Source organism: Procambarus clarkii, chromosome 60 (assembly GCF_040958095.1).
Source record: "Procambarus clarkii isolate CNS0578487 chromosome 60, FALCON_Pclarkii_2.0, whole genome shotgun sequence".
Classification (NCBI taxonomy): Eukaryota; Metazoa; Arthropoda; class Malacostraca; order Decapoda; family Cambaridae; genus Procambarus; species Procambarus clarkii.
The window spans coordinates 25,720,207-25,735,915 of record NC_091209.1 but is presented as its reverse complement, the minus strand read 5'-3'; the positions used below and the strand labels follow the sequence as shown (position 1 = coordinate 25,735,915).

At 49.6% G+C, this 15,709-nt stretch overlaps 1 protein-coding gene across 5 annotated transcripts in view; it reads left to right on the top strand.

The window, feature by feature from the left end:
* Positions 1-15,709, top strand: part of LOC138349678 (saccharopine dehydrogenase-like oxidoreductase) — a 372,908-nt gene that overhangs the window by 108,645 nt on the left and 248,554 nt on the right. For all 5 annotated transcript variants that reach the window (XM_069307706.1, XM_069307705.1, XM_069307707.1 and 2 more), the window contains one exon: positions 11,826-11,869. In XM_069307706.1, coding sequence (XP_069163807.1) covers positions 11,826-11,869 — 44 coding nt within the window. The remainder of the gene's footprint in view (positions 1-11,825; positions 11,870-15,709) is intronic.

Genomic DNA, 15,709 nt, shown 5'->3' with positions numbered 1-15,709 from the left:
GTAGATACAGGATGAGAGCTACGATGTGGTGTACTGTTTTCTCAGCATTTTTTGTCATATAACGCATTGAAATTACTGAAGGTTTTGGCCTCCACCACCTTCTCACCTAACTTGTTCCATCCATCTACCACACTGTTTGCAAAAGTGAATTTTCTTATATTTCTTCGGCGTCTTTGTTTTGTTAATTTAAATCTATGACCTCTTGTTCTTGAAGTTCCAGGTCTTAGGAAATCTTCCCTATCAATTTTATCAATTCCTCTTACTATTTTGTAGATAGTGATCATATCTTTTCTTTTTCTTCTATCTTCTAGTTTTGCCATATTTAATGCCTCTAACCTCTCCTCGTAGTTCTTGCCCTTCAGTTCTGGGAGCTACTTAGTAGCATGTCGTTGCACCTTTTCCAGTTTGTTGATGTGCTTCTTAAGATATGGGCACCATACAACCACTGCATATTCCAGCTTTGGCCTAACAAAAGTCATAAACAATTTCTTTAGTATTTGTCCATCCATGTATTTACTAGCAGTTCTGAAGTTAAAGAGCGTTGCATAGGCTCCTCGCACAATGTTCTTTATGTGGTCCTCAGGTGATAGTTTTCTATCTAGAACAACCCCTAAATCCCTTTCTTTATCTGAAGTCTTTAAAGATTTCTCACATAATTTCTGGGGGGAGCCCCGTCGGCTCCCCGGAGCTTTACCAGGCTGATATGCTAATGTCAGACTTTGGCATCAGTCATGTGTATGGAGTTCTAGGGCCTACCGGGGACTACGGCCAGAACCTGGCCCCCTCATAGAGGCAAGGGGAGCAATGGCCTATAGAAACCCCCGTGTGGTTGGAAGCATTCTATATCTGCAATCAACCGGGTCAAGCATCCAGAAAGGTAAGCATTCCAAAACAAACCCCGATTCTGGTTAAAATTGCTACCAAAAGCTAAACTTGTGGATAGAACTCCCCCAACAGAAAACAAGCAAACTAGTATGACGTCACACGTCACTGCGCCGCTGTCTGCGCAGTGTCTGCTCCCTCCCCTCCCTGGGAGGGAGAAGGGGGAGCCTCAGACCTTCCACGCTGGCTATCCACCCAGTTCAGCACTGTACCTAAAGTGTGGTGTCTGTCTTCTAAGTGGTGTGTGAGCCGGGTATGAGTCTCCAGTACTCGGGCTGCATGCGCCTAGGGTTCTCTTCCCTAGGTGCTCTATAAGTACTGCCCTTGGGGCTTGGGGCCACCTTCCACAAGTTCCTTGGGTTCTGCCCCTGCTAGGCCGTTTACTGCTTTGTTTTCGGCCGCTCTTTGTGTGCTCGGTTGTTCTGTCTCCCTTGTTCGCCTTAGGGTAAGGGGCAGTTTTGCACTGGTAGGGCGCAGGGTACTGTGCAACTTGTCTTTACCAATCATGGCGGCCGGCTCTGTTCCGCTTGGGTACGCTGTCCTCTTGCGGGGTTTTCTTTTTCTTTTTGTTTATCTACCTGGTGGGGTCTGCCTTCGTTCTTGCCCCTTGTGTCCCTTGTGTTCTGAGTGTTTTTCTGGTGGTACCCCCCTGCTAGGTCCCCGTGAGTGTACACGTCCGTGAGTGTATACATTTTCTGGGTGAGACCCAGAGGCTTCCTGGCAACCCTCGCTCCCTCCGGTCGGTGGTTTTTCGCGTGTTTTGACATTCAACCTCAGAACTGATGGGTGGATAGCCGGCGTGGGAGGTCTGGGGCTCCCCCTTCCCCCTCCCGGGGAGGGGGAAGCTGCGCAGACAGTAGCGCGGTGACGTGTGATGTCATACTGGTTTGCTTGTTTTCTGTTGGGGAGTTCTATCCACTAGTTCAGCTTTAGGTAGCAATTTTAACCAGAATAAGGGTTTGTTTTGGAATGCTTACCTTTCTGGATGCTTGACCCGGTCGATGGCAGACATAGAATGCTTCCAACCACACGGGGGTTTCTATAGGCCATTGCTCCCCTTGCCTCTCTGAGGGGGCCAGGTTCTAGCCGTTGTCCCCGGTAGGCCCTAGAACTCCATACACATGACTGATGCCAAAGTCTGACATTAGCATATCAGCCTGGTAAAGCTCCGGAGAGCCTCTGGGTCTCACCCAGAAAATGGCGTTTCATTACATTCAACGCTGGTTTTTTGGGTCATCTCCCTCATACAGTTTTCTTCTTGAAAATCTGCTCTCTCTCCTCTGGGAGATGGAGATACTGAAGATATGTACTTTGCTTGCTTTCTCCTTGAGTAATTAGCTTCAGGGAGCCAGAAGGAGCTTCCCCAGAAAACCAGCGTTGAAAGTAATGTTTGTTTCTGAATGAACTTTGGTGGCTCCCTGGTTCCCTCCATTCTTGTTTATTAGTTGGTGTGTGTAATCTTTATATCTGGTCTAGAACTGGCTTGGGAGGGAGACTTAAATCTTCAGCCCCATGTACTGGTTGGGCAAGTTAGGTCTAATGAGCTTGCTCCAATTTTGAGAGATTTGATCATTTGTTTACATTGTTTTCAGAGTTTGGCAGTTTCAAGGCTTCAAACTCTTTTGAACCCACAGTAGTTTGTATTGGTTCACCAACTTTTTGAATGTTTTCCTAGTACCACTCTCTGTGCCTCTTTGAGAGGGACCAAGTTGTAGCTCATGGTTCCTGGTATGCCAAACAAAACTGCACAGCTGATATAACCTACAAGTGTAGAGCCATTTCAGGGAAATAGTTTCAGGGAGCCAATTGGGTTCATCCAGAAAGAGGCATTTCATTAGATTCAATGTTGGTTTTTGAGTTCAGAAGGATTGACCAAATATCTGATAATTTATACATCTCAACTCGGTTGGAACTGAACTGATTAGACTAAGGGATGTCAAGTGTGTAGATGTTGACCTAAAACTTAAGGGTATATGTGAGAAATGAAAGCCAGGAAGAATAAAATATGATTGTAAGACTGATCATTATTGTGAAAATCCCAAATACAGTGGGGCCTTGATTTACAATCGTAATCCGTTCCCGAAGACGTATCGTAAGTCGAAATATCGTAAGTCAAATCAAATTTTCCCATAAGAAATAATGGGAATTGAATTAATCCATTCCATACCCCCAAAAATATTAACTTAAAAATACATTTTATACTGAATACAATTTTTTCTCTAACTACAATAGAGTACATATGTTTATCTTACCTATATGACTCTTGATGACGTATGGAAGATGATGATGATGATGGGGGAGGGGGAGGAGAGGTGTTACTGTTTGGAAAGGGAGTCCCCTTCCAATATAACATCAGACAGTGATGATTTCTCTGGGGTACACTCTCTCCTACGTTTTGCCTGCATACCACTAAAACCTGGTTGTGGTTCACTGCTTGTTTGTCTCACTAAAAATTTGTCTAGCGACGCTTGTTTTTCGCTTCGTTTTAACGTTTGTCTGTAATGATGCATCACAGTGTCTTTGAAAAGGTTAAGGCAATGGCCTACTACAGCTTGATTTGGGTGAGTCGTTTCAGCAAAAGTTTGCAGTTCTTCGCATGCTGCACACTTTTTCTTAATTTTTGAGGAAGGACAATCTGTACTGCCTTCTCCTCCCCTGAAGAAATTTCCTCAGCTGCCTCTTGTTGCTGCTCCTTGTGAAGGGCTTGGAGTTCTTCGGTGGTCAGTTCTTCGCTGTGTTCCTCCTCCAACTCCTCAATATCAGCACCATTCAACTTCAAGCCCAATTGCCGTCCCAGAGAAACAATTTCCTCAACAAGAGGCACTTCAGGTTCAGGCTCAAACCCCTCAAAGTCTTGTTCTGCATCATATTCAGAACACAATTTTCCCCAGCCAGAGATTATGGTTCTTAGAGTCACTTCTTGCCAGGCTTTTGTCTATGAGTTTTAAAGCACTACAAATGTTAAAATGGTTTTCCAGAACTTTTTGAGGGTGAGGTTTGTGGCATTCGTCACTTCGACACATCTCCGAAAAAGTGCCCTCTCATAAAGTTTCTTAAAATTGGCAATGATTTTCTGGTCCATAGGCTGAAGTAGAGGAGTGGTGTTGGGAGGAAGGAACTTTACTGTAACAAAACTAAATTCCTCCATCAATGAATCCTCCAAGCCTGGAAGGATGGCCAGGAGCATTGTCAAGAAAAAGCAGGGCCTTGAGTGGCAAACTGTTCACCTGTAGATATTTTTTTGGGCAGGGTACACCACCTCATTGACCCACTCGATAAAAGTGGTGTGAATGAGGTGGTGCCACCCATACCTTAGCATTAGCCCTCCACATCTCACACATTTTGTTTTTCTGAACATTATATATTTTGAAAACCCTTGGATTTTCAGAATGATACACAAACAAGGGTTTAATTTCCAACTCGCCGCTCGCATTACCACGCAATACAAAAGTAAACCTATCTTTCATAAGCTTGTGTCTGGGCAATGACTTCTCCTTGGTAATGTATGTCTTCTTCGGCAGTCTTTTCTAGAATAGCCCTGTCTCGTCACAATTAAACACTTGTTGTGGTAGGTATGCCTCACTCTGCACAAAATCTTTAAATTCGCCAATAAATCTTTTAGCTGCTGGTTTGTCAGAGCTGGTACCCTCCCTATGCCTCACAACACTATGAATGCCACTTTTTCTGGGGGGAGCCCCGTCGGCTCCCCGGAGCTTTACCGGCTGATATGCTAATGTCAGACTTTGGCATCAGTCATGTGTATGGAGTTCTAGGGCCTACCGGGGACCACGAGCCAGAACCTGGCCCCCTCAGAGAGGCAAGGGGAGCAATGGCCTATAGAAACCCCCGTGTGGTTGGAAGCATTCTATGTCTGCCATCGACCGGGTCAAGCATCCAGAAAGGTAAGCATTCCAAAACAAACCCCTATTCTGGTGAAAATTGCTACCTAAGCCAAACTAGTGGATAGAACTCTTCAACAGAAAACAAGGAAACTAGTATGATGTCATACGTCACCGCGCCGTTGTCTGCGCAGCTCCCCCCCTCCCCGGGAGGGGGAAGGGGGAGCCCCAAACCTCCCACGCCGGCTATCCACCCATCAGTTCTTCGGCTGATGCTATAGGCAATGGTTATGTGCTCCGGCTCCAGTGGTTGTTTCAGCACTGTACCTAGAGTGTGGTGTCTGTTTTCTAGGTGGTGCGTGAGCCGGGAGTGATTCTTCTGTACTCGGGCTGCATGCGCCTAGGGTTCCCTTCCCTAGGTGCCCTGTAAGTACTGCCCTTGGGGCTTGGGGCCACCTTCCACAAGTTCCTTGGGTCCTGCCCCTGCTTGGCCGTTTACTGCTTGGTTTTCGGCCGCTCTTTGTGTGCTCGGGTGTTCTGTCTCCCTTGTTCGCCTTAGAGTAAGGGGCAGTGTTTGCACTGGTGAGGCGCAGGGTACTGTGCAGCTTGTCTTTACCAATCATAGCGGCCGGCTCTGTTCCGCTTGGGTACGCTGTCCTCTTGCGGGGTTTTCTTTTTCTTTTTGTTTATCTACCTGGTGGGGGGGTCTGCCTTCGTTCTTGCCCCTTGTGTCCCTTGTGTTCTGAGTATTTTCTGGTGGTACCCCTGCTAGGTCCCCGTGAGTGTACACGTCCCGGGGGTTCAGCTCTTAGAAAGTTGTTTGGTAGCTTTGGGTGCCGGTTAGCAGTACCCTGCCTGGGATTACCTGAGCGCGAGTCCTCTTAAAGTAAACGCTCGGGACCCTGGGAAACCCCTGGGGGCGCGCGGGTCCGATGGATGTGACCCCAGAGTCCCCACCTCGCTTCCAGCGAGTTTGAGGGTTGCTCTCACCCTTTGTCTCTGGGTGACTCTCTGCTTTGCCTCCGTCTGCTGCCTGTGGGGTCGGTGACACCTTTGACTCGGAGTCCTGCGAGTTTGGTTGCTCGTTGTGGCTCGGTTACCCAGTTGTGCTAACAAAGCGGGTGCGGGCAGCAGGGGCGTTGCACTTGAGCCTTGGTGGTGGCAACGTTCTCGTAGTTTCCTCCCCAGGAGCCCCAGGGCTGCCCCGTTGTAGTTCGTTTTGGGACTTGGGGGTGTTGGTTGCTTCGGTTCCATCCACGCCCCCTTGTCTTTCCCCTGGATCACCCTTCCTGCCTGCATCCGGTTCCTTACCGTCTGTAAGTTCGGGGCGGGGTTTTTGGTGGTGTTGAGACTCGGGCAGTCTCGGGGAATTCCCCTTCTGGGGTAGTGACAGGGACATTTGAGCTTGCTCCTCCAGCCGTGTTGTATGAGTCTGCCAGTGGGCTCCCGTCCTTAGTGTTTTCACGGCTGCCCCGGTTTTCTGGTACGGCCGGGGCTTTGGGGGAACGGCTCGGCCCCGGGGCCTGTCGTGTAGGTTCCCGGGGCTGGGGAGGGGTTGACTTGGTGACTTGGGGGGGCCTTGGCCCCGTTAGACCCCGTGGGGTTTTTTATCCCCCTCTAGGCGGGGCTTGTGGTTACGAGGAGTGGGGTCTTTCCTCCCCACTCGCCGTACGTGCTGTTGGACGTCGGCCCCTCCCCGGGCTCGGTTCCTTGGCCTTTGAGTCGGTTGGTTCCGTCCTGTGGGTGGATGTTTCCTCCCACCCCTTTTTGGGACGGTGTTTTTGTCATGTTTCCCCATTCGATGGGGTTCTGCGTGACTTCTGATCTCGGGTGCGCCTGCGCCTTCGTGTGCCTTCGGGCCTAGTGTTGGCTTCTGTGTTCTCGAGGGTACGGGAAGGTTTTTCACTACTTCCCGCATTATTGGAACGTCTGTCAGCTCCTCGTACTTGTCGCCCTGTTGGGCTGCTTGTCGCCCTGTTGGGCTGCTTGTCGCCCTGTTGGGCTGCTTGTCGCCCTGTTGGGCTGCTTGTCGCCCTGTTGGGCTGCTTGTCGCCCTGTTGGGCTGCTTGTCGCCCTGTTGGGCTGCTTGTCGCCCTGTTGGGCTGCTTGTCGCCCTGTTGGGCTGCTTGTCGCCCTGTTGGGCTGCTTGTCGCCCTGTTGGGCTGCTTGTCGCCCTGTTGGGCTGCTTGTCGCCCTGTTGGGCTGCTTGTCGCCCTGTTGGGCTGCTTGTCGCCCTGTTGGGCTGCTTGTCGCCCTGTTGGGCTGCTTGTCGTCCTGTTGGGCTGCTTGTCGCCCTGTTGGGCTGCTTGTCGCCCTGTTGGGCTGCTTGTCGCCCTGTTGGGCTGCTTGTCGCCCTGTTGGGCTGCTTGTCGCCCTGTTGGGCTGCTTGTCGCCCTGTTGGGCTGCTTGTCGCCCTGTTGGGCTGCTTGTCGCCCTGTTGGGCTGCTTGTCGCCCTGTTGGGCTGCTTGTCGCCCTGTTGGGCTGCTTGTCGCCCTGTTGGGCTGCTTGTCGCCCTGTTGGGCTGCTTGTCGCCCTGTTGGGCTGCTTGTCGCCCTGTTGGGCTGCTTGTCGCCCTGTTGGGCTGCTTGTCGCCCTGTTGGGCTGCTTGTCGCCCTGTTGGGCTGCTTGTCGCCCTGTTGGGCTGCTTGTCGCCCGGTTGGGCTGCTTGTCGCCCGGTTGGGCTGCTTGTCGCCCTGTTGGGCTGCTTGTCGCCCTGTTGGGCTGCTTGTCGCCCTGTTGGGCTGCTTGTCGCCCTGTTGGGCTGCTTGTCGCCCTGTTGGGCTGCTTGTCGCCCGGTTTGGCTGCTTGTCGCCCGGTTTGGCTGCTTGTCGCCCGGTTTGGCTGCTTGTCGCCCGGTTGGGCTGCTTGTCGCCCGGTTGGGTTCCTTTTTGGGCTCTTTGCTTCTTTGGCCGGTTTTATTGTTCCTGCTTCCTCTTTTGGCTACTTTTCTCGTGCAGTAGTCCTGGCTGGCGCCTTCCCGCAGGGAGGGTGTGCGGTTCGGCCAGCGTGTTATGCGCATGCGCCGTGGAGTTTGTTTTGGTCTGGGCGGTGTTTCAGTGCTGGTGTTTTGCGCCCTTTTTTGCTGCAGTGCTTCGCCTCTCGTTCTTCTCCCTGGCTGCGGTATGTGCCCCTTTGCACCGGGGGTGTCCTGGTTCCCAGTTGTGGGGAGGACACCGCGGTTTTCCCTGTGTCATGGGTGTGGACCGCCTCCTTCGCCTCTCCCTGCTCTCCTGCGGTTCCGGCAGGGTCCGGCTCTGGCGTCTTCACCTGGCGGTGCTCCCAAGTTCTTCTGGGCACGGTTGAGTCGTGTCAAGTTCGTGCCACCATTCGCCAGGTGAGTTTCTGCGGTCTGGCGTCTTTTGGCCGGGCGCTGGATGCGGCGGTGTTTATATACCTGTCTTTATTTAGGTATATTTTTGTACGACTGAGACCGTTCGCACACCAGTGACTGTCCCTTTATCACCCCTTCCTGTCCCCCTCATGTGCATGTCCAACCCATGCTGGAGTCATTCAGGGGACCCTCCTTTTTTAATGTTGTGAGGTGTGGGGGTTGTAGGGTTGGTTCTGTACTCACCTGGTAAGGCTCCTGGCTGTGCTTGCAGGTTTTGAGCTCTGGCTCTTGGGTCCCGCCTATCTGGTAGAACTTGCGGGATAGTACCAGTGGAGTGCAGTGGTGCTATTGGCACCTTTGGGGAACACTGTATTACCATCAGAGGTCTGTGCTTGTTACACGACCTACTTGCGACCATAAGCCTTCTTGCTGGTTCGTCCGTGGACTTCCAGGGCGCACTGGCCTGTTTTCGTATGGCAGTTCCAGCCCGTCCTGGTTGTGGGGGTATGTGGGCCGGTGGACTGCTCCTAGCAGCTGCCTGGTGGGCCATCCTCTGGTCGGTCTAGCCTGACCTTGGGCCGGGCTTCAGGTGTAAAAGAGCTCCCAGTACCTCATCCAGCAGGTATCGAGCGGGGTTTCTCTGCCGTCGGTCGCCTGGTGCAGGTTTCTGGGCCCGCAGGGTTTTGTCGTGTCTCCGTTGGCCCTGTCTGGGGTCTGCCTGCTCCGTTTTCTGCCTTTGCAGAGGGGAGTTGCTATTTACATGTTGCATGTTGCAGTGGTGCCTGTTGCTGCTGCTGCACGTGTGCATTGGTACCGTGTTTCACGGTGGCGTGTCCTTGTTCCTGTGTCCGGTTGTGGAGTGGCACTTTGCTGCCGTTTTGTGCCTGGGGATTGCGTGGGGTTTTTGTCCCTGCCTGATTGTCCACCCCTGGTTGTTCTCCTGGGTTTTTTTGTGCTTCTGCTCTTTCTTCCTGCCTCCTCTGCAGCAGGGATGTTCTGCGTGTGTTCTTAGGCGTTGGTCAGCCTGTGTCCTGTGATGTGCTTCTTTGTCTCGGTCTATTGCAGTTGTTCGTGCCCCTTGGTTCGGGTCCTGTTCTGGCGGCGACCCTTCCGCCTTCTTTGGTTTCCTAGCTTGCCCTGCCGGTTTTTTTTTTTTTTTTTGGGGGGTCTTGCGATGTCTCGCGTCGGACCCGTCGTTTCTGAACTCCTGGCGGGCTTGCATGCTCTGGGGAGTTTTTCTGTTCGGCAGACGTTCCATCTCCTTGTGCCGCCTGGGTTTTGGTGGTTGCGCCCAAGATCTTCTCGCGGCTCCGCCTTTTTCCTGGGCTCGGAGGGGCCTTGTCGGGGCTGCTTATGTTCTGCCTCGCGGTCTCGCCTCCGGTTGGTGGTCGGGTGGCTTCGTGGTAGGTGTCCCACCTGCGTGCTTCTCTTGGCGGCAGTATGGGGTATTTTGGCGGTCCTTCCTTTTCCTGTCCCTTCTTAGGTGGTTACTCTTGTTAGCTTGGTTTACTCTCGGCTTGGTTTTCTAGTGGGGGTTGGGGGCCGTCGTCTTGCCACATACTGTCGCCTCTTTTCGTGCGGCGCAGGAGGAGCCGCTTCAGCTTGCTTTCGGTCTTGGTGTTGCTTCTGTGCCGTTAGTAAGCTGTCTTGTGAGTCGTTTCACCTCCGGCCTGTTCGTGCGCCGCTTGCACCATCCTGGTCTCTGGTCAGCGTGCTCTGTCTTCTCCTCGGTTGGTAGTGCCCCTTCGGTTCCGGTGTTTTTTTTTGTCGGCTCTTTCCTTTGGGCCTTTGCCTCTGGAGGTCGAGTCGCTGAGTTTTCTTGCTCCTTCGGTTTTAGCGTTTTGATTGTTTGGTGGCAGCAGTCTCCATCTTTTCTGGCACGGGGTGGGGCTGCTGCATTCTGGAGGGGTCCAGGGTTTGTTGGTGCTTCGTTGGTCGGGCCGGGGGTGTGTCGTTTTTGTGTTCAGTGGTGGCCCTCCGCTGTTGTTTGCGTGCCACGGCGTTTGGGTCCGGAGCGCGTTTTGCGTTGATCCGGTTCTGTTCTTCCCGGTTCGCGGGTGATAGTGTCCCGGGTGGTCAGCTGTGTTCTTGCGGCTAAGCTGCCTGTGTTCTTCCCTCATGCCTGTGGCGTTCGTGGCTTCGCTGCTCTCGCTGCCGTCTGGGCGACGTGGCCTTGCGGTCTTTCGGGCATGGATTTTTGGTGTTCGTGCAGGGGCCTTGCTGCTCGTGGTTCTCGTGTTGTTCCCGGGATTTTCGGGGCTGTGGCGCCTTGGGTTGGCGTTTGCTGCCGGTTGTCTTGCCTCCTTGGGGGGTGCGTGGTGTCCGCTTCCCAGTTTTGTCCCTTTGACCTTCCTCTGTGGGTAGTTAGCTCCGGGGAGCCGACGGGGCTCCCCCAGAAAACCAGCGTTGAATGTAATGAAACGCCATTTTCTTGGTGAGACCCGGAGGCTCCCCGGCAACCCTCCCTCCCTCCGGTCGGCGTTTTTCGCGTGTTTTGACATCCAGCCTCAGAACTGATGGGTGGATAGCCGGCGTGGAGGGTCTGGGGCTCCCCCTTCCCCCTCCCGGGGGGGGGAGGGGAGCTGCGCAGACAGCGGCGCGGTGACGTATGACGTCATACTAGTTTCCTTGTTTTCTGTTGAAGAGTTCTATCCACTAGTTCGGCTTAGGTAGCAATTTTCACCAGAATAGGGGTTTGTTTTGGAATGCTTACCTTTCTGGATGCTTGACCCGGTCGATGGCAGACATAGAATGCTTCCAACCACACGGGGGTTTCTATAGGCCATTGCTCCCCTTGCCTCTCTGAGGGGGCCAGGTTCTGGCTCGTGGTCCCCGGTAGGCCCTAGAACTCCATACACATGACTGATGCCAAAGTCTGACATTAGCATATCAGCCGGTAAAGCTCCGGGGAGCCTCCGGGTCTCACCCAGAAAATGGCGTTTCATTACATTCAACGCTGGTTTTTTTCTAAATTTTTCAAACCATCCTCTGCTCCCCTTGAACTCTTTCGCTTCTGCATCACATGTTCCAGGGTTTTCTTTATAAGAAATTCATGCAATTTCCTTGCTTTTTCACAAATGATGGCCTCTGAAATGCTATCACCTGCTAACTCCTTGCTGTGTATCCAAATTAATAACAACTGTTCGACATCCTCAAGTGTTTGTGTTCTATGTTTCGTGATTATTGATATGCCTTTTGCCACTTTAGTACTCATGATGTCCTTTTTCTTAGCAATTATGGTGGATATCGTTGACTGAGATTTGTTGTCCTGCCTAACTAGTTCAGCAACCCCCACACCATCTTCATGTTTACGAATGATCTCATGCTTTTCCGCTATGGTCATCCTTACATGTGTTTTCATATGTTGGACCTTACCACTGACTTTCTTGGAGCCCATGGTGCATAATATATAAGAACCATATAATAATCAGTTTTTATGTTAAAAAAAAAAATCACCAAAATAATGGAATTTTTTATAAGCGTGATCGTCACTAAGCGGGCGGCTCTAGTAAACTGAGGCAGGTCGGCCCGCCTCGACCAGGAACCACGAGCTCGGTCGACCCGAACGCGTGTCAACGAATATCGTTAGTTGACGACACTATCGTAAGTCGAGTAGCATTTTCTGATCAAATTTATATCGCAACTCAAAATTATTGTAAGTCGGGGAAATTGTAAGTCAAGGTGTCACTGTATTGCTGAAATAATAGAAATAATTATTTTTTTACTTCACTTACATATAGCTTTCTTACTTATAATTTTTTTTTTTTTTCAGGGGAACTGAATTCTGTAGAAATGTATGTAACTGTGAAGTCTAAGGTAAGAAATTGCTTGTTTAGTTTACAGTGTTGTTGTATAGTCTGGTATCAGTCATGTGTAATTACTTAACACTTTCGCTCACCGGGCCCGGGACCTCCCACTACCCCAGGTGGGCTTGGGCGTTCCATGGGAGCGCGAGAGAGAGCGCAGTAAATTTTGAAAAGTGTATAATCTTTTCAACTTTGTCAGCTCAATTCTCGTCCTAAGATATTCAATTTGGTATCAATGTGTTTGCAATAGATTTCTAGATGGACGAAATAATGCTGTGGTGCTGTGGCTAGCGCTGTGAACATCGTGAACAGCATTGAATCACTGATATTTGAACATTGTACCAAGTCATTATCACACTCAGGCTCTTCTATAATACTATCATGGCTAAATAATACAAGTTATATATATATTATGACATTATTAGGCGATGCTGTGGTCACACGCTGAACAGCAGTGCTGTGCGCTCATGCTGCGAGTGCCAGCCTTGGTTGCTCACTCAATACTGAGGCTCCCACACCTGAGAATGTGGACCACGATTTTTTTTAAAGATGGCGTCTGTTTACAAGAGCCCTGAGGAAGCTGATGTGAACCCCATGTAGCCATGGGAGTTTTGAATGGAACGTGAAAAATACAAATACCCAGAGGCGCGTTGCGCACCTAAAGCCTGGGCCTGCAGGCGCATTGCGCAGTTAAAGGTTTAATCCGCTTGACCATCACGACCGAACAAAAGGAAGTGATAGCCGAAGTTATTTGAACCACTTCCCTGCCGGCACTCAAATGGTAATCTTAGGCATAGCATTTTATCAAATCACCTCATTCTTGGGGCACACGTGAGGAACACAAATGAGAACAAGCCTGAATGGTCCCCATGACTATATGCGACTGAAAACTCACACCCCAGAAGTGACTCGAACCCATACTGCCAGGAGCAACGCAACTGGTATCTACAGGATGCCTTAATCTGCTTGACCATCACGACCGGACAAAAGGAAGTGATAGCCGAAGTTATTTGAACCACTTCCCCGCCGGCACTCGGATGGTAATCTTGGGTATAGCATTTTATCAAATCACCTCATTCTTGGGGCACACGTGAGGAACACAAATGAGAACAAGCCTGAATGGTCCCCAGGACTATATGCGACTGAAAACTCGCATTTGTGTTCCTCACGTGTGCCCCAAAGAATGAGGTGATTTGATAAAATGCTATGCCCAAGATTACCATCCGAGTGCCGGCGGGGAAGTGGTTCAAATAGCTTTGGCTATCACTTCCTTTTGTCCGGTCGTGATGGTCAAGCAGATTAAGGCGTCCTGTAGATAACAGATGCGTTGCTCCTGGCACTATGGGTTCGAGTCACTTCTGGGGTGTGAGTTTTCAGTCATATATATATATATATATATATATATATATATATATATATATATATATATATATATATATATATATATATATATATATATATATATATATATATACATACATATATATATATACAGGCATACCTCAGAATAAGAGTTTAATCTGTTCCTGGAGACGCCTCGCCTTCCGAAAACTCGCATTCCGAAGTTAATTTCCCCATAAGAAATACAGGGAAATGAATTAATCCGTTCCTGACTACCCCAAAAACCCCACATCAAACTAAATTTTTATACCTAATTTACCTAATTCATCTAAATAAACCTACAAAACTGTGTTCCAGTTATTACTTACCTTGCTGTCGAGTGCTGTAGGCATATGGAAGATGGTGAGGAGGGGGGAGGAGGAGAGGAGTTACTGTTTGGAAGGGGAGTCCCCTTCCATAATCACATCACATAACCCCATGCCTTGTAACACTATGGATACCACTTCTCTTTCTAAATTTTTCAAACCAGCCTCTGCTTGCCTTAAACTCTTTCTTATCTGCATCACTCGTTGCAGGGGTATTCTTTAGAAGGTCTTCGTGCAACACCCTGGCTTTCTCACAAATAATGGCCTCCGAAACACTATCACCCCTCAACTCCTTGTCGTGTATCCAAATTAATAACAACTTTTCCACTTCTTCAAGTATTTGTGGTCTTTGTGCTGTTAATGTTCTTACTCCTTTTGCCACTTTAGCACCCATAATCTTATTTTTCTTCTTAAGTATAGTGCATATTGTTGATGTGGCTTTGTTGTACTGCCTACAAAGTTCAACAACACGTGTACCGTTCTCATGCTTCCGAATGATCTCTTGTTTCTCCTCTATTGTCATCCTCACATGAGCTTTCTGGCCTTTATCCTTACCACTGGCTTTCTTGGGACCCATGGTGAGATATATAATAACAAATTGTATAGACAAATCACCAAAAATCCAACAAAACACTGAAAATCCGCGAGAAGAATTGATGTGGGGGTAGTCACTGAGCGCGAGACAATGGTAAACTGAGGGGCGGAGGGGCGACGATCGCCGAACCACCACGCGCTAGGTCGGCCTGTACGCGTATCAACAAACTCGCGTCCCGAAGTAACCCTCGCCTTCTGAGACAAATTTTTGGAGTAAATACTGCTCGCCTTCCGAAAACCTCGCATACAGGGACAATCGCATTCCGAGGTACCACTGTACATACATACATACACAGTGGTACCTCGGAATGCGAGTGTCCCTGTATGCGAGTTTTTCGGAAGACGAGCAGGATTTACTCCAAAAATATGTCTCGGAAGGCGAGGGTTACCTCGGGACACGAGTTTGTTGATACGTGTACAGGCCGACTGGCGCGTGGTGGCATGGCGATCGCGCCTCAGTTTACCAGTGTCTCGTGTCCAGTGACCTGAATTCTTCACAAGGATTTACAGTTTTTTATCGTTTTTTTGGCCATTTGAGCATAAAAGTTGTCATTACATATCTTGCCATGGGTCTCAAGAAAGCCATTGATAAGGTTCAACCTAAGAAAATAGCTGTGAGTAGAGGCAGTAGAGGATGTCCCTTCTTGATTAAGAAAATGTGTGAAGTATGGGAAGAACTGCAAAGTTTTGTTGAAAAAACTCACCCAGATAAAGCTGTAGCAGGCCGTTGCATTGACCTTTTAAATGATAATGTGATGTCTTACTACAGACAAGTGTTAAAATGTAGGGAAAAACAAGTGTCATTAGACAAATTCTTAGTAAAACAAGCAAGTCCTAGTGGTATGCAGGCAAAATGTGCCAGTGTGTGCATACCAGTGAAGTCCTCACTGCCTGATGTGATAATGGAAGGGGACTCCCCTTCCAAACAGTAACTCCTCTCTTCCTCCCACCTCCTCACCATCTTCCATACGCCTACAGCATTCAACAGCAAGGTAAGTAATAACTTGAACATAGTTTTGTAGGTTTATTTAGATGAATTAGGTATAAAAATTTAGTTTGATGTGGGGTTTTTGGGGTAGTCAGGAACGGATTAATTCATTTCCCTTTATTTCTTATGGGGAAATTAGCTTCGGAATGCGAGTTTTCGGAATACGAGGCGTCTCCAGGAACCAATTAAACTCTTAAACTGAGGTATGCCTGTATATATATATATATGCGAACAAGCCTGAATGGTCCCCAGGACAATATGCAACTGAAAACTCACACCCCAGAAGTGACTCGAACCCATACTCCCAGGAGCCACGCAACTGGTATGTACAAGACGCCTTAATCCACTTGACCATCACGACCGGACATAATGAGGTGATAGCCGAGGCTATTTGAACCACCCCACCGCCGGCACTCGGATAGTAATCTTGGGCATAGCATTTTATCAAATCACCTCATTCTTTGGGGCACACGTGAGGAACACAAATGCGAACAAGCCTGAATGGTCCCCAGGACAATATGCAACTGAAAACTCACACCCCAGAAGTGACTCGAACCCATAC